The sequence below is a fragment of the Mirounga angustirostris genome, unplaced genomic scaffold (genome assembly GCF_029215605.1).
Source record: "Mirounga angustirostris isolate CCGP_5_RB_7025 unplaced genomic scaffold, mMirAng1.0.hap1 SCAF_10, whole genome shotgun sequence".
Classification (NCBI taxonomy): Eukaryota; Metazoa; Chordata; class Mammalia; order Carnivora; family Phocidae; genus Mirounga; species Mirounga angustirostris.
In genome coordinates, this window is record NW_026991718.1 from 115,161,308 (window position 1) to 115,180,215 (window position 18,908).

General features: G+C 40.5%; 1 protein-coding gene across 4 annotated transcripts in view; it reads right to left on the reverse strand.

Moving 5' to 3' along the window:
* The window catches only part of LOC123851722 (ubiquinol-cytochrome c reductase complex assembly factor 1), a 93,802-nt gene extending 83,467 nt beyond the window's left edge, over positions 1-10,335 (reverse strand). Inside the window, exon 1 of one of the 4 annotated variants that reach the window (XM_064573072.1) lies at positions 10,188-10,335. In XM_064573072.1, the coding sequence (XP_064429142.1) occupies positions 10,188-10,211 (24 nt within the window). In that variant the 5' untranslated portion in view covers positions 10,212-10,335. Of the gene's footprint in view, positions 1-9,790; positions 10,089-10,187 lie in introns of those variants that run through there. The other 3 variants (XM_064573069.1, XM_045885670.3, XM_064573068.1) reach the window with 3 other exon arrangements.
* Positions 10,336-18,908: the final 8,573 nt, after the last annotated feature.

Genomic DNA, 18,908 nt, shown 5'->3' on the forward strand with positions numbered 1-18,908 from the left:
AACACCTTATGTTTTAAATGAAAAGTAAAGCTTCAAAATATTTTATTTCGGCTGAGATTTGATCTGTTGGGATAATATTCAAATAAGAGACAGTTACTGGCTTTTTGTTTATTAACACTGAATCATTTGCCAGAATCATTCAACGTTCAATGTTCCTTTCCTAAAAATGTAAATATGGGATAAACTTCTGCAGATTCAAGCCCAAAGCAGGGGAAGAAAAGTAATGGGAAATTACAAGTAGGAACAATACAAACTTCTGAAAGATTTTCTGAAGAATTTCATCATATTTTTTCCCCACGTCAACAAAATTTTTCTCTAGAATTTTGGTTCTACTTGGTTTTATGCCAATACTTTAAATCAGTTCTTATTAGAAGAAAGAAGCAATCAGCTCTGTTCTTTCCTTCTCCAATCCTACAACAACAATTCTCGTCCAAACCCTTAATTGAAACTGAGGTGCAGCAGAAAGGGTATTTGAATCCCAAGACAGTTACTAAATAGCTGTGTGACCCTGAACTAGTTACTCAATATTCTGGACTTCCATTTTCCCTTACATAAAGTGGGAATAATAAAAGCTACCTCACAGGAGTGTTCCAAGGATCATTTTGTAAAAGCATCTCAAGAATACTGAAACACAGGACACCTGGGTGGCTCAGATGGTTAAGCGTCTGGCTTTGGCTCAGGTCATGATCCCAGGGTCCTGGGATCGAGTCCCGCATCGGGCTCCCTGCTCAGCGGGGAGCCTGCTTCTCCCTCTCCAGCTCCTCCTGCTTGTGCTCGCTCACTCTCTCTCTGTCAAATAAATAAATAAAATCTAAAACACACAAAAAAGCATCATTTTAACAATTGTTACTGAATTATGTACATAAGCTTCTCTTTTCACAGCAAACTGTCATAGCAGCAAGAACCATTTTCTTAAAATATTGTTTTGAACCTGGTATTCCCTTTCTCAAAAGCTTGTAGTGCCTCCAAGTGCTCTTTTAGTCAAACTTAAACACTTGATCTTTACCAACTGGACCCTTCTAGACTCAACTTTATACTTACATACCCTGCCTTGTATTCTCCATTCACCAGATCCAAAACCTGACTCAGATTCCCTGGTTTGGGAATTACTGCTCCTCTCCACACAAGCTAATCCTCTTCTGGTCAGTTCCTCTGGGACTCTCTTCTTCCCTCTTACCCAACCCATGAGCTCATTAGCTTCGAGAAGTCTCCCCAGACTCCAGGTACTGGTTCTACTGACTCTATTTGGCCCATTTTCCTCTGCACCTCTCCCAGATTTATATTTATAAATGAATATAAATCTGTGGAAGTATTTCTCTCCCTCTTACAGATACTGACATATTAGGCCTATAACAATTAGCATACCTCAACTCCCAAGTTTAGGAAAACATTTATAGCCATTTCCAATGGTTAAAATTACTGCCTTAACTTAGGATAATATATACACCATAATTAAATGGGAACTGGTTTTATTGTCTTTTTGCCTCACCAACACTTCAAAACCAAAATTTTAAAGACAGGTTTCACGTTTTTATTTCCTGTGCGTGTTGTAAATTGCTGGTGATTTTACATTTGTATTTCAAAATACTCTGACAGACTAATTTTTCAACTATACCTTAATCAGTCCACTGACCAGCCTGTTGCCGCATGTGGTTTTTAAGATACATAGTATTCTCCTCAGCTTACTCATGAGCTGGAAAAGGCTTTACAGGGAGTCTATTCTCCTATTCCCCAAGGTGTTCTTTTATAAAGTGCACACAAACACTGAGTTAGTAAATACTGAACCATTGTTCCTAAGGTAAATACAGGCTTAGGTTTCTGCAAGCCTCCGGTCACATTTTCATCAACCAATCAATACATAACCTTGTGTGTTTCTGTTTAAAGACATCTTATTTTATTACATATGTATATATATGCATATATAGTTGATTCATTAACATTGAACTCATGGCCAATAGCACCGTAACTCACTCCTGAACAAAACTTAGCTAACACATAAATTTTCTCTGTAAGGAACATCACAGCCTTCTTGCACTTAGCAACACTAGATAGCACTAAATGGCACTAACATTTGGGGACCATATTAAACAGGGAAATCACCAACAAAGCACAAAAATGCAAAAAAAAAAAACCATGGCATTAAATAGACCGTGAAAAGGATACTTGTTTACAGTATAAGAGCTAAAATAAGAAGTTAAAGTATCTATCTCAGCTAGGAACTTTCATGTTGCAGCTCAAATTTTTCACTCCTCTGCACATATCCATAAATGACCGCAAAAGTGCCATGAGTATTGATTTTGGGATTACAAATAAATTTTAGCAAGTATAATGAATTCAATCATACAGAATCTGTGAATAATGAAGATCAACCATAGTCACCAAAACTACTCTGCAAAGGTCCACTGGCTCCTATATTCTGAATACCATGGATACTAATTCAATTCCATAATCCGAAAGATAAACACTACCTTAGCAAACTGCCTGCAAGTTACAAAGTGGCATGATACAATAGGATACTTACTTACATAGACAGCAGGAGCAGAGAATGTTCATAATTACTGAATACTCTGCCTCCTCCCACTTTGTTGGGGTGTCCAGTCTAAGCTTTAAAAGACTGATTAAATCTGGGAAAGACTTGAGCAAATCAGTAAATACATTAAGATTGAGCAAATAGGCATATATATTATTACAAATATTAAGGGTTTCTATTAGAGAAAGGAGTTAACAAATATGAAAAGACAGAAGAGTACAATAAACCCTGTGGTACTAGGATGGATTTAGAATAATTGGTATGGGTTTTTAATACATATAAATATAGAAACAGATGTGTATTTATGTATGTGTATACACTTACATATACTTCTCATCCCTGTCTTGACAGGTCCTGGAGGCAATGAGTACATCTAGCATCCAGGTTTGGTTTCAAAATAGCAATATTCACTAAAAAGAATTAGTCTTCTCTGGAGAAAAGTTGACTTCTGAATGGGGTTGATGCTCCTTAAAGCTTTATTTGCAAAGCACTAGCACTATTTGATCTGTTAGTAGTTCTTTGGAAGACTTCATTTGCAAGGCTGTCCTGGAACTCATCCAATATGAAAAACGTGCCCCCAGGAACGTTGGTTGAAAACAAATAGAGGCAATTGTTTAACTTCATGGCTGCCTGAGGTAGTGGATAATACTTGGGGAAAACAGTAGGCTAATAAAAAAGCTTAAAAGGAAAAGCAAGAGAATGAGCTCATAAGGGCTTTGAAAAGGTCTGACATATTCCTGTGAATCTGAAGGCCATGCACATGCACAGAGCTGTGTACAGGAACAGAAAAGACCTGAGACCTCTGGTTGACCTTGAGGCTCTTAGGAAGTGAAGTTTAAGACAGAGATGTTAAACAACCTGCAGAATGTTGATGGTGTGCCCCAACATGTGCAGAGTCCCTCAGAAAAAAACAGGAGACGATGGGGCACCTGGGTGGCTCAGTTGTTAAGCGTCTGCCTTTGGCTCAGGTCATGATCCCAGGGTCCTGGGATTGAGCCCCACATCAAGCCCCACAGCGGGCTCCCTGGTCGGCAGGAAGCCTGCTTCTCCGTCTTCCACTCCCCCTGCTTGTGTTCCTGCTCTCACTAACTCTCTCTCTGTCAAATAAATATATAAAATCTTAAAAAAAAAAAAAAAAAACAGGAGACTTACTGGTTCCAAGTATTTAAGGAAGTCTCCAATCTTTATTTGACCACTAAGCTAACTGAGCAGAGACCACACAACAAAGAATACAGACTTTACAGAATTCAGAAAGGTCACTAAACAGAGAAATAATAATTCTGAGAAAGGACAGATCTGATTTCCAAAGTTGCCACATTATATTATTTAAAATGCCCAGGTTTTTTTTGTTTTGTTTTGTTTTTTAAAGATTTTATTTATCCGGGGCACCTGGTTGGCTCAGACGTTAAGCATCTGCCTTCGGCTCAGGTCATGATCCCAGGGTCCTGGGATTGAGCCCCGCATCAGGCTCCCTGCTCAGCGGGAAGCCTGCTTCTCCCTCCCTCTCTGCCCCTGCTTGTGTTCCTTCTCTCAGTGTGTCTCTCTCTGTCAAATAAATAAAATCTTTAAATTTTTTTTTTTTTAATTTGAGAGAGAGAGAATGAGAGACAGAGAGCACGAGAGGGAGGAGGGTCAGAGGGAGAAGCAGACTCCCTGCTGAGCAGGGAGCCCGATGCGGGACTCGATCCCGGGACTCCAGGATCATGACCTGAGCCGCAGGCAGTCGCCCAACCAACTGAGCCACCCAGGCGCCCAAATAAATAAAATCTTAAAAAAAAAAAAAGATTTTGGGTGCCTGGGTGGCTCAGTTGGTTAAGCGACTGCCTGCGGCTCAGGTCATGATCCTAGAGTCCCGGGATGGAGTCCCGCATCGGGCTCCCTGCTCAGCAGGGAGTCTGCTTCTCCCTCTGACCCTCCTCCCTCTCGTGCTCTCTCATTCTCTCTCTCGCAAAAAAAAAAAAAAGATTTTATCCATTTGACAGAGAGACACACAGTGAGAGAGGGAACACAAGCAGGGGGAGTGGGAGAGGGAGAAGCAGGCCTCCTGTGGAGCAGGAGCCCAATGCGGGGCTCAATACCAGGACTCTAAGCCAAAGGCGGACGTTTAACAACTGACCCACCCAGGTGCCCCATAAAATGTCCAATTTTTAACCAAAAAAAAAGTATGAAGCATGTAAAGAAACAAAAAAGCATGGTCCATACACAAAGGGGAAAAAATTGACAGAAACTGTCCCTGAAGAAAGAAAATAAACTGTCCCTGAGGAAGCTCAGATGTTAGACAAACTAGACAAAGACTTTGAGCCTGCTATTTTAAATGTTTAAAATCTAAAGGAAACCATGTCTAAGGAACCATAGCAGAGTATAAGAATGCTATCTCACCAAATAGAGAATATCAACAGAGAGATTATTTTTTTAAAACACAGAAATTCTTGGGGCGCCTGGGTGGCTCAGTCAGTTAAGCAACTGCCTTCGTCTCAGGTCATGATCCCAGGGTCCCAGGATCAAGCCCTATGTCAGGCTCTCTGCTCAGCGGGGAGCCTGCTTCTCCCCCTCCCTCTGCCTGCCAGTCCCCCTGCTTGTGCATTCTCTCTTTCTCTCTTTCTCACTCTGACAAGTAAATAAAATAAATAAATAAATAATAGAAATTCTTCTGTTGAAAAGAATAAATAAACATTTCACTAGAGGGGTTAAACAGTAGATCTGAAGAAGAGAAAATCAGTGACCATGAGAACAGGCCAACTGAGATTATCCATACTAAGGAACAGAAAGAAAAAAGAATGAAAAAAAAAATTCACAGAGCCTCAGAGAACTATGGTATACCATCCAATGTACCAACATATAATGGGAGTCTCGGAAAAACAAGAGAGAAATAGAGGGACAGAAAAATATTTGAAGAAATACTGGCAGAAAACATCCCAAATTTGATGAAAAACATCAATCTAGAAATCCAAGAAGCTCAACTAACTCAAGTAGCATAAATTCAGAGAGATCTATAAATGGACATATCATAATCAAGCTGTTGAAAGACAAAGACATACAATCTTAAAAGCAGGAAAAGCTATTCAACATGTATAAGAGATCATTGATAACATTAACAGCTGATTTCTTCTCAGAAACCATGGAAGACAGAAGGCAGTGAGATGAAAAATTAAGACTTTCTAAATAAACAAAAACTAAGAAAATCTGTCAACAGTGGACCTGCTCTACAGCAAATATTAAAGGGAAAACATCAGGCTGAAATGAGACCTCTGACACTACAGTAACTCAAATCCACATGACGAAATAAAGTACACTGATAAAGGTAACTACTTAGATAAATAAAAAATAAAACATGAATATATTTTTTGTTAATAATTATTTTTTATTTACATTTTTATTTTTAATTTAAAAGGCAACTGCATAAAGAATAATTGTAAATCTATGCTGATGGGCACACAATGCATAAATATATAATTTGATAACATTCTAAAAAAAAAGATGGTCACTATGGAAGGAAGGAAGAAAGGAAGGAAAGAAGGAAGGAAGGAAGGAAAAATAACAAGCATTAGCAAAGATGTGGAGAAACTGGACTGGAGCCCTTATGCTTTCTTGGTGGGAATGTAAACACTGCAGCCACTGTGGAAAATAAAATGGCAAATGCTCAAAGAATTAAACATAGAATTCCCTGAAATCGAGAGTCCGGCATTTAACCCACTGAGCCACCCAGGGCACCCTGATAAATGCCCTAAAAATGTTAGCTATCTATATTCTTGCCCAGGAAATATCAACGTCTTATTTCAACTACAACCTTTATCTCAGCTTCCTTACTCTCTCCTGACACCAACTCTCTAGCTACTAAAAAAAAAAAAATAACAACAAAACACCACCTTCTTCTCAGCTGAATATGAGTCCTCAGTGAAGGACACTGCTATATTAACTCAGTCATCCAAGGCAGACCAGGGACTCACTGTTAAGACATCCCTCTCCCTCACCCTCAATATCTAACCTTTCACCAAGCCCTGTAGATGGTTTCCTCAATACCTGCTGAAATCATCCCTTCCTCTTTAACCACACTTTTCCCTCTTAGTACAGGCCTTCCTCACTTCTTCCAGGATTACTTGAGTAGCTTCTGACTGGCCTCCAGGACTTGAATCTCAGCCCTCTGACTGATCCATCCACAACTGCTACAGGGATCTATTAAAGCAAAAATCTAATAGTGAGTATGAGAGTTTACAATGATGTTTCTTTTTTTTTAAAAAACTTTTTTATACTTTCAAAATAAAATTTTTAAATTTCAATTTAAAAATGAGAGAAGAGAGGCACCTGGCTGGCTCAGTTGGTAGAGCATTCAACTCCTGATCTCAGGGTCATGAGTTCAAGACCCACACTGGGTGTAGAGCTTACTTTAAAAAAAATAAAATTAGGGCGCCTGGGTGGCTCAGTTGGTTAAGCGACTGCCTTCGGCTCAGGTCATGATCCTGGAGTCCCTGGATCGAGTCCCGCATCAGGCTCCCTGCTCGGCAGGGAGTCTGCTTCTCCCTCTCCCACTCCCCGTTTGTGTTCCCTCTCTCGCTGTGTCTTTCTCTGTCAAATAAATAAATAAAATCTTTAAAAAATAATAATAATAAAATTAAATTAAAAAGACCACAGCTTTAAAAAATAAATTAATAAAATTTTAAAAAATAAAATAAAAAATGAGAAAAGAAACTAAAGTGTTCCCCTGATCAGTGGTGGTTGCAGGGGGAGAACAATAGGAGAAAAGGACTGCAAAAGAACACAAAGAAATGTTGGGGAGTGAGAAACATGTTCATTATTTTTATTGTGGTGATAGTTTTCAAGTGTGTATCTATGTTAACAGTTACTAAATTGTATAATTAAGTAAGTACAACTTATTGTATGTCAATTATTCTCTAACTTTAAAATTTTAAATAAAAAAATAAATGTATCAAAAAACCTTTAAAAACAAACTTTTTTGCCCTAAAAACAGAAGCTTTGACATAAATGCCATCTACAGCATGACAGATGATGCCAAGCAATATATACACATGACTATCACAGACTACTTATCTGCAGCACAAGTCACAAAAGGTCAGGGAGTGCATAACCTTGTCCTAGAACCCAGTCTCCAGGGCCAGGCGCAAACGGGGGACCACAGGAAACCAGCCTGGACACTGGGCTGCTATCAGTTCACATGAGGTTGCACACCATTCAAACCTCCTCAGTGTGCATTTGCAACTTACCCATGATGCACCTCCTCCCTTAGTCCATTTGAAAGACTCAGGGTCTCACTCTATAGAAGTACCTTAGTGGTTTATATTATAGGCATAAGAACAACTTGAAAATGAAGATCGGGTTGTTTTCAAATTGAAAATTATTTGGAAAATAAATAAATAAATAAATAAATAAATAAATTTTTAAAATTTGGAAAAAACGCTATTAAAAATAAATCTTCCCTTGCTTAAAATATTTCAAAGGCTCCCCTCTGCCTCAGGATAAACCTCTAATCCTAACCATGAAACACAAGGCCCTGACTCCTCTCCTGCCATTTCCCCATAAGTGTCCCTGAGTCAAGCCAAAGATTCACATACAGTTCTTGGTTGTCTGGCATTAGTAGCATAAGCTAATGCTTCTCTTCTATGCTCTCTCCCATTCTCTAGTGCTCTCATTTAGTTCAGGCATCTGTCCCTGATGGATGCTTATCCTCAAGCTGGGCTAGATGTGTCTCTACTCTGCTCCTGTAGCACCTGGTACAGACTTCTATCACAGCATTTCAAGTATTGTATTAGTAGTTCTCTTTTCTGTCTCTCCTCTTAGATTATAAACTTGAGAGAAAGGTGTATGTTTTTCATCCTCAGTCCCTAGGATAGCTCCTAGAATGTAGTAAACTCTCAAAACAGTTGCTAAACTAAAAGGAAGGGAAGAAAAGCACTTAAATGTCACCTGTATCAACTGATTTTCTGATCAATCCTATCAAACTTACTGTTAAGAAAATCTGAGGCTCAGAGAAATTAGATGACTTGCTCAAGGCCACATTCACAATAAGTAATGGAGCCAAACTTTCAACCAAGGCTCTTCAGACTCCTAGACAGGTAGATTGCCTGTATTTGTGAATTCCTCAGTACCTAATGCAAATGCCTCTTCAGAATAGGTATTCAATAAATATCTGCTGCTTTCATGTTTACTGCCACTTTCAACTAGTCCTAAGGGAGATTGTATCTTATAAGAGGCCTTTAAACAATCACAGTATAAAGTGAAAGTGATTTTAAAACCTAAAAAAGTAAAAGTGACTTTCCTTATCTAAACTTGGTTTTTATCTAAAAAGATGAACAGAAAGGAATAAACAGAAAAAAAATCTGACTAACAGAGGGCAGTTAAGTGGTTTCAATGGACGCTACCACCCAAGAATAAACCTGCAACAGTCCACACACTCAGGGGGCAAGAATATTTAATATATCTGGGACAGCCACTAACTTCCAAGACAAATCAAGATGTTCATTTCGGATGTACAGCCCAATAAACTTTTTACCTTTTTCCTGACATACCCACCTTAAAAACTAAATAAGGACATCCTAGTTGCCATTTCCAACAGCAGTTCTCAAATCTGAATCAACTTCTGCCCTGGCATCAACAATTACTTCACCAAATGAATCTTTCTGTAAGTTAAATGAGCTATTATTCTTCAAACACTTACTGAGCAGCCTTTGCTAGGCTGACAAGAAATACAAGAGGTAAAACAGCAGTCCTTGTAAACCATATATAAAAAGATCAGAAACGTTAAGTGTAAATAACAACTCACAAGATAGCCAGAGGCAGGAATGGAAAGTGTCTGCTCTGAAAAACAATGTCCTTGACCCAATTTTTGAAAGACTCGCTAAAATTATAAACCCTTCCATCCCTCAATGATTAGTAACTAAGCTCTGTATCTTCCTAACCTTTTTCTGCTCACTTTCTCCTTGAATTCTCAGATGTCAGAGTATGGAGAAGGATAAGGACTGAATCTCAAGTGCAGCAGTTTCCCTTAAGCAGTCTAGTAATCCTTCCTTCCTTACTTCATTAATTCCTTCAATAAATATTTCTTGAACACCTATGATGTGCCATACACTGTGCTAGGCAAAGTCAAAACGACAGATCTGAGCCCGGTTTTTGTGCAGCTTTCAACCTAACAACCTATAATAGTATTCCACTTAACTGTACAGTTACGAATCGTCTCACCGATCTCGGAAACAAACCCAGAGAACCTCAGAAACCAAAGGGACTGCAGATTAACCTCGTTTTTCCTACCGGGAAAAGGCCCGAAAGTGACTCGTCCAAGGTCACACTGGGCATCAATGACAGAAGAGAAACTAGAACCCAGGTCTCCCGACACTCCAATCAGTGCCCCCACGTGCTGCCTCTCCCTGCGGGAAAAAGGTCGCATGAGGTGACTAAGAAAAAGCAAACTTCGCCAAATTTTGGTCCGATGTCGCCCTCTCCCTCCTCCAAAGCGGGGGAAGCCACAGCCAAACGGTAGGGGGAAGTAGGACGCTGCCTCAGTTTCCCCGCAAGAGAGGCGGTCGCGTAGCCTCGCTGCCGCACAAGCTCCCCTCCTGCACTTTCCTCCAGTTTCTCCCGCCCTGCCCTCTCCGAGTCCAACCCTGGGGCCCAGCGGGCGACCGCAGCAATTTACTCCTTCACTCACAAGGACTCGCACCAGCAACGCCATGTTCCTCTACAACCATTTCCGGGTAAAGGGTGGCCTTCCGGAGTCCCCGCGGCCCCCACCCCTTCCCTACGTTGTCCTTTCGCCGGCGGGTGCCCGGCAACGGCGGCGCAGGCGTACAGAGGCCACCGCGCTCACGAGCGCGCGCTTTTTTCTGCGGAGCGCAAGGCTGCCTGGTCCCGGCGCGCGCCTCCCGTTCTCTCCAGTCTTCCACCCCGCGACACGTCACAGACGCTCAGGTCCTCTCGGCAGCACCTGTCCTCCTTGACCAGTGGCCTCGGGCTTTTCATAGCTCTCTCCTTATCCACCCCGCTTCACCCAGCCTCACTCCTCAGCGCCCCATTGTCAGAACTCTTCCAGACTCTACCCTCACGAGAATCCCTCCCCCTTGTCACTGGGGGGTTGAAAAAAAAAAAGGACTTTGGGGGATCCCAACATTTAAGGGCTCCCTAAAAAAAAGAACCTGAGAAGGAGTTGTAGAGGAACACAGGAGAGTGTTCAGCTGAGTCCTGAAAGCCAGGGGAAGAGGGCCGGCAAGGGCTGACCTGAGGCCTGAAGGGAACTTTTGGGGTTTCTGGCAGGTTGGTTGTTTCATGGGAACATCTTTGAGTATTGACAGAAGAATCAAGGATGCAAGGAGTTGTTTTTTTTTTAACTTTTTTTTTTTTTAATTTTATTTATTTATTCATGAGAGACAGAGAGAGAGAGGCAGAGGGAGAAGCAGGCTCCCAAGGAGCAGGGAGCCCGATGCGGGACTCGATCCCAGGACCCTGAGATCATGACCTGAGCCGAAGGCAGACGCCTAACCATCTGAGCAACCCAGGCGCCCTGCAAGGAGTTTCTTAAGGAGGTGGGAGAGAATGGCCTTGGCTAGAGCATCTCTTCCATTGTATCCCAAGAGCCATAGAGGAGAAAAGGTGTGGGTGGACGCTCCCGGGGGTTGACTGAGAGCGGAGCGACAGGATGTTCAAGGACTTCTTTTCATTCAGTCAGCAAAGACCCGGTGAATGTTCACTACGTGCTGGTCACAAGGCAGGTGTGGATAATGGCTTTGTGGAGCTCCTAGACTGGTGGGAGAGGCATGCAAAAGTCTAGTAAACCAATGAAAAAATAAAATAATTAAAAATTACGAAAAAAATATGGTAAGTCCTTTGAAGGAAACAACAAAGAGCTAAACTTGAGAATAACATGGGAAACTACACTTTAGATAATATGGCCAGGTAAGGCCTCTCTGAGGAGGTGGCATGTAAGTTGAGACCCAAAGGATGAATAGGAGCTAGCCATGGGAAGTGACTCTGAACATGCTATTTTTATCAGCAAGTATTGGGGGCTGAGAAAGGGAAAGGAGATTTGAGGGCAAGAGTCCTGAAATGGGAAAGAATAAGAGTTTATTTAGGGTAGTTAGAGAAGAATTGGGTATTTACACCCCAAAAACAAAAACACTAATTCAAAAAGATACGTGTACCCCTATGTTTATTGCAACATTATTTACGATAGCCAACATATGGAAGCAACTTAAGTGTCTATCCATAGATGAATGGATAAAGAAGATGTGGTGTATATATACACAACAAAATGTTACTCAGCCATAAAAAAGAATGAGATCTTGCCATTTTTGACAACATGGATTGAGCTAGGGAGTATTATGTTAAGTGAAATAAGTCTGACAGAGAAAAGAAATACCATATGATTTCACTCATATGTGGAATCTAAAAACAAAACAAATAAACAAAAAAGCAGAAACAGTCTCATAAATACAGAAAACTGGTGGTTGCCAGAGGGGAGGGGGGTGGGAGAATGGATAAATTGGTGAAGGGAATTAAGAGGTACAAACTCCCAGTTATGAAATAAGTCACAGAGATGAAAAGTACATCATAGGGATTTAATCAATAATATTGCAATAACTTTGTGTGGTGACAGATGGTGACTACACTTATGGTAAGCACTGAGTAATGTATAGAGTTGTCGAATCACAATGTTGTACACCTGAAACCAATATAACAGCGTATGTCGACTATACTTCAATTTAAAAAAAATAAAAAGAATCCAAAGAAAACCAGTGTGGCATCTGAATTAATTAATTCAGAATTAATTAATCTGAATTAATTAATTGAATTGATTTAAAGAATAATTAAGATTGGCAGAAGCTAAATAATGCAAGAACTACTAGATGAAGTCTGTATTTTATTCTAAGTATAGCTGGAAGCCATTAGAGGATATTAAGCAGGGGAGGGCTATCTGGCTCATGTTTAAGAAGCTGATGTTGATGAGGTGCCTGGGTGGCTCAGTCGTTAAGCGTCTGCCTTTGGCTCAGGTCATTATCCCAGGGTCCTGGGATCAAGCACCGCATCGGGCTCCCTGCTCTGCAGGAAGCCTGCTTCTCCCTCTCCCACTCCCCCTGCTTGTGTTCCCTCTCTCACTGTCTCTCTCTCTCTCTCTGTGTCAAATAAATAAATAAAATCTTAAAAAAAAAAAAAACTAATGATGTATGGTGATTAACATAATAAAATAAAATTTTTTAAAAAAGCTGATGTTAACTACTATACACAGAATGGATCATAGAAGGTAAAATATGAAGATGGAAGACCAGTTAGCAGGCTAATAGTATCCAAACACTAACGATTTTCATATATGAATTTAGTTTTGTTTTTATACAGAATATAAAGACTTACCTCATCAATCTTCCATATAAAGGATTTTATAAGCCAAAGTGAAGATGCTTTCTGCTTTCAAATCCATAGCTTACATATGTAATATTGAAAAACAATGGTGTAGTGCTCCTACATGTACCTTAGGACAAGTTGCATCACATATTAAAAAGAGATAAGAGGGATTCACACAAGAGATGATGAGCTAAGATGTTGAGCACAAGAGAATAAAAATATTAATATTTAATTTCCTTTCTGATGATTTCTATTTTCTCTGTGAACTAGGGTGGAGAGATTTTTTATTCAGAGGAATGCAGATGGCATGAGACTATAGAAGAGTGGAGAAAATTTAAAGTGTCATAGAGAACAAAAGAAAAAGGGAACCAGTTGAAACATGGAGGATCTAGTTGAAGTTGGTAACTCTTCATTTTTTTAAATTTTAATGTATTAATTAATTTTAAATTAAAAGGTGATATATGATCACATTCTCTTCTAAAACTTATTATGTGGGGCGCCTGGGTGGTTCAGTCAATTAAGCATCTGCCTTCGGCTCAGGTCATGATCCCAGGGTCCTGGGATCGAGCCCCGCATCGGGCTCCCTGCTCCTCGGGAAGCCTGCTTCCCTCTCTCCCACTCCCCCTGCTTGTGTTCCCTCTCTCGCTGTGTCTCTTTCTGTCAAATAAACAAATAAAATCTTAAAAATAAATAAATAAAACTTAGCATGTTACAGATAAAGCTAAAGTTCTTTTACCAGCACCTTACATCGCAACTCCTTCTACCCTCTCTAAAATTGAACTTCCTTCTAGATATTTCGTAATGTTTTCACATATATATACATACTCCCTCAGAAAATATATCACTCTGGTTGGTGTGGGTTTTCTTTCTTTCTTTCTTTCTTTCCTTCTTTTCTCTTTTTTTTTTTTTTTACTTAATTAACAACATTCTTTTTTGTGTGTGACAACAATCTTATGTTTTATTTTGCTTCTTCCTTTTTTTCACCCAACAGTTGTTTTTTTATTCTATATATGTTGCTCTGTATAGATCCAGTTCATGTCCTTTTAATAGCTGTTCTGTCATAAGGTAGAGTTGACAGACATTTGTTTCCTTTTTGTTGTTATTGTTTCTATGACCTGTGTTTCCATGAATATTCTATACATTTAAGAGCAAAACTTTTAATAGCACCAATCTACCTCTTTTTTTCTTCAAAATCATTTGCCAGCCTGGGATTAGCAGAGGAGAGAGCTGATAGTTGTATTTAATAAAGGATTATGGTTTTTCCAGGTCATGGAATGGATGTCATCAGCACAAAGAAAGTGATGATATTGTCAAGAAAAAGGTTCGAGTGATAGGCCAGGAAATCTGTATGGTGAAGGATTTAAAGAGAGGAAGAAGCTGTTAAGAAAGTGGCTAAAGTAGGGGCGCCTGGGTGGCTCAGTCGTTAGGCATCTGCCTTCGGCTCAGGTCATGATCCCAGGGTCCTGGGATCGAGCCCCGCATCGGGCTCCCTGCTCCATGGGAAGCCTGCTTCTCCCTCTCCCACTCCCCATGCTTGTGTTCCCTCTCTCGCTGTGTCGCTCTCTGTCAAATAAATAAATTAAAAAAAAAAAATCTAAAAAAAAAAAAAAAAAGAAAGTGGCTAAAGTAAAGGAGAGGTAAAAATCCCTGGGGTAGAGGCAGGCTTTCAACGAACTGAGGGCCCACATTTTAGGAGAGTCATCTATATAGACATTTATGTTGCCTCTGATGGTGGCTGGATTTGGAATAAAGAAGCATATTCTATGTCTGATGCCAAAGTCTAATAGGGTGTCCATGAGTTTGGAAGTAGCATGAACATATAGCATGAGCCGTGAAGGAGCAGCAGGTAGAGGGGTAATGGATTGAAGGTGGTATTGGAGAGCAAGCAGTTGAAGTCTTTAACTGCCAGTCTTAATGCACACAGGGTATAGAATAATGACAAGCACCATCCCAGAGAAGGAAGGCTACAGGGAAAATCATAGAAATAATATTCAAAGAGGAAGGCCAGGTTTCAGTTAAGACAGAAAGTAGAAGGAACTTTCTGGGGACAGGCTAAGGGTATAAACAAGTTTATCTTTCTTGGAACCCATGGAGATTTCAGGTTCCATAAGGCCCTTCACAGTGCTCCTCCCTTGGCTCTTTGGTCTCAACTCCCCAGGGCTGCTCAGCTTCTCTCCACTGCCAAGGCTTGTCATCAACTTGTGCCCCAATAATCTCCATTGTTTTCCCAAAGCTCCCTCTCTCTCTTTATGTTTCATCTTTCTCCACACTGCCTCTACCCTTCAGGATTCCCCTGCTTTCCCTTAGAGGCTCCACATTGAAACTCAGTCATTCATTAAAGAAATGTATTTGCTGAGCATTTACCATGATCCAGGCTCAGATCTAGATGCTGACAATACAGTAGAGAATAAAAGTTCCTACCCCCATGGAATTTATAGTCCAGTGAAAGGAGATAACAGGCAAATAAATATACATAATCTAATGTCAGGTATTGGTAAAGACTAAGCAGGACAAGAATAAAAAGTAATAGAGCAAGGTATTATTTTAGATGGGATGGTCAAGCAGAACCTCACTGAATTTGATCAGAAATGTGAATGAAAGGAGAGAGTGATCCATGTAAATATCTCAGAAAAGAGCATGTCAGGCAGAGAGAACAGGGCAAAGGTCCCAATATGGGAGAATGTTTGGTGTTTCCAAGGAAGAGCAAAAAGATTATTATGGCTGGAGCCAAATGAATAAGGAAGAGTAGGAGATGAGGTTGGTAGGGGATGAGGTTGATAAGGTGGCCCTAGAGGCCAGATCCTGGGGGACATTATTGGTTGTGGTAAAAACTTTGGATTCCAAGTGTGTGCTAATATAGGTATAAAAAAATCATTGGAAAGATACACAAGAAATTGGTCATGGTTATTGATTGTGAGAAAGAACTGGAGGACTAGGAGGTTGGGTATGGAGGGTAGACATACTTTTCACTCTGTATCCTTTTGTCTCGTTTGAAGTTTGTACCATATCTATATAACTACCTTTAAAACTGAAATAGGAGCCCCTGGCTGGCTCAGTTGGAAGAACGTGTGACTCGATCTCAGGGTTGTGAGTTCGAGCCCCATCTTGGGTATAGAGATTACTTAAAAATAAAATCTTTAAGGGCGCCTGGGTGGCTCAGTCGGTTAGGCGACTGCCTTCGGCTCAGGTCATGATCCTGGAGTCCCGGGATCGAGTCCCGCATCGGGCTCCCTGCTCGGCGGGGAGTCTGCTTCTCCCTCTGACCCTCCCCTCTCTCATGTGCTCTCTCTCTCTCTCTCTCTCATTCTGTCTCAAATAAATAAATAAAATCTTTAAAAAAATAAAAAAAATAAAAAAATAAAATCTTTAAAAATAAAATAAAATAGGGGCGCCTGGGTGGCTCAGTTGGTTAAGCAACTGTCTTTGGCTCAGGTCATGATCCTGGAGTCCCAGGATCGAGCCCCGCATCGGGCTCCCTGCTCAGCAGGGAGTCTGCTTCTCCTTTTGACCTCCCCCCTCTCATGCTCTCTCTCTATCTCATTCTCTCTCTCAAATAAATAAATAAATAAAATCTTAAAATAAAATAAAATAAAAATAAAATAAAATAGGGGTGCTTGGGTGGCTCACTTAGTTAAGCATCTGACTCTTGGATTTGGCTCAGGTCATGATTTCAGGATCGTGGGATCAAGCCCTAACTCAGGCTCCCTGCTCAGCGGGGAGTCTGATTCTCCCTCTCCCTCTGCCTGCCACTCCCCTTGCTTATACTCTCTCTTTCTCTCTCTCTCTCTCTCTCTCGTAAAAATAAAACCTTGAAGAAAAAAAAAGATTGTCTCTCCCTCTCTCTGCCCCTCCCCCTCCTACTCTCACTCTACCCCTCTCTCTCTAAAATGATAAATAAATCTTTAACAAATAAATAAATAAAATAAGAGCACCTGGGTGGCTCAGTTGGTTGAGCATCCAACTCTTGATTTTGGCTCAGGTCATGATCTCATGGGTGGTGAGATGGAGCTCCACGTCGGGGCTCCACACTCAGCCAGGAGTCTGCTTGAGGATTCTCTCCCTCTGCCCCTCTCTCCACTTGCTCACACACTCTTTCTCTCTTAAAATAAATAAATAAATCTTTAAAAAATAAAATAAAATAAAATTGAAATAAAAGCATTCAGCTCCAAATCTTATTCTGCAAAAAAATTTACTCATTAGTTTTATGGAAAATACAAAGAACTAGAACTTGGTCCTTGCCCTCAACAGTGTTACAGTTGGGGGTGGGTAGGTACAATACATATTCACAATTTTTTTAAAAAAACAATGTAGGGGCACCTGGGTGGCTCAGTCGGTTAAGCGGCTGACTTCAGCTCAGGTCATGATCCCAGAGTCCTAGGATCGAGCCCCTCATGGGCTCCCTGCTCAGCGGGAAGCCTGCTTCTCCCTCTCCCACTCCCCCTGCTTGTGTTCCCTCGCTCGCTGTCTCTTTCTGTCAGATAAATAAATAAAATCTTTTAAAAAAAAAATAAAATAGGGGCGCCTGGGTGGCTCAGTCGTTAAGCGTCTGCCTTCGGCTCAGGTCATGATCTCCAGGTTCTGGGATTAAGCCCCGCATCAGGCTCCCTGCTCAGCAGGGAGTCTGCTTCTCCCTCTCCCTCTGCCTCTCCCCACTGCTCCTACTCTCTCTCTCTCTCTGTATCTCTCTGTCTCAAATAAATAAATTTTAAAAAAAATTCTATAAAAAAAATAAAATAAAATAGGGGCACCTGGGTGGCTCAGTCGTTAAGCGCCTGCCTTTGGCTCAGGTCATGATCCTAGGGTCCTGGGATCGAGCCCCGCATCGGGCTCCCTGCTCTGTGGGAAGCCTGCTTCTCCCTCTCCCAGTCCCCCTGCTGTGTTCCCTCTCTCGCTGTGTCTCTCTCTGTCAAATAAATAAATAAAATCTTAAAAAATAATAATAAAATAAAACAAAAAAACAATGCAAAAGAATGAAGTTGGGCTCCTATCTCACACCATATGGAAAATTAATTCAAAATAGATCATAGACCTAAATGTAGAAGCTAAACTATAAAACTCTTAGGGAAAAAAAAACATAAGAAGTAAATCTTCGGGGCGCCTGGGTGGCTCAGTTGGTTGGGCGACTGCCTTCGGCTCAGGTCATGATCCTGGAGTCCCAGGATCGAGTCCCGCATCGGGCTCCCTGCTCGGCAGGGAGTCTGCTTTGCCCTCTGACCCTATCCCCTCTCATTCTCTCTCTCTCAAATAAATAAATAAAATCTTAAAAAAAAAAAAAAGAAGAAGTAAATCTTCATGACCTTGTGTTAGATAAAAACTTCTTAGATACAACACCAAAAGCACAAATAACAAAAGAAAAAATAAATTGGACTACATAAAAATTTAAACTTTTGCATTGTAAATGTAAAAAATACCATCAGGAAAGTAAAAAGATACAGAATGGGAGAAAATGTTTGCAAATCGGATATCAGATAAGGGACTTGTACCCAGAATATATAAAAAAAAACTTTACGACTTTACAACAATAATAAAAAAACAAACACCCAATTAAAAATGGGCAAAGGATTTGAATAGAAATTTCTCCAGAGAAGATCTACAAATGGCCAATAAGCTAATGGAAAGATGATCAACATCAGTGGTCATTAGGGAACTACAAACATACATACACACACATACACATACACACACATGCACACACAATGAGATATCACTTCACACATCCACTACACGGCTATTTTCAGGCAAACATACAATACAAAGTGCTAGCAATGATGTGGAAAAACTTTATCCCTCATACATTAGTGATGGAAATGTAAAATAGTACAGCTATTCTGGAAGAGTCTGGCTGTTCCTCAGAATGAAAATGGAATTACCATATGACCCATTAATTCTATTCCTGGGTCAAAATTAAAACACATGTCCACACAAAAACTTGTATAGGAATGTTCATCACTGCATTATTCACAATAGCATATAAAAGGTGAAAACAATCTAAATGTTCATCAACTGATGAATGGATAAATAAAATACAGCATTTTGA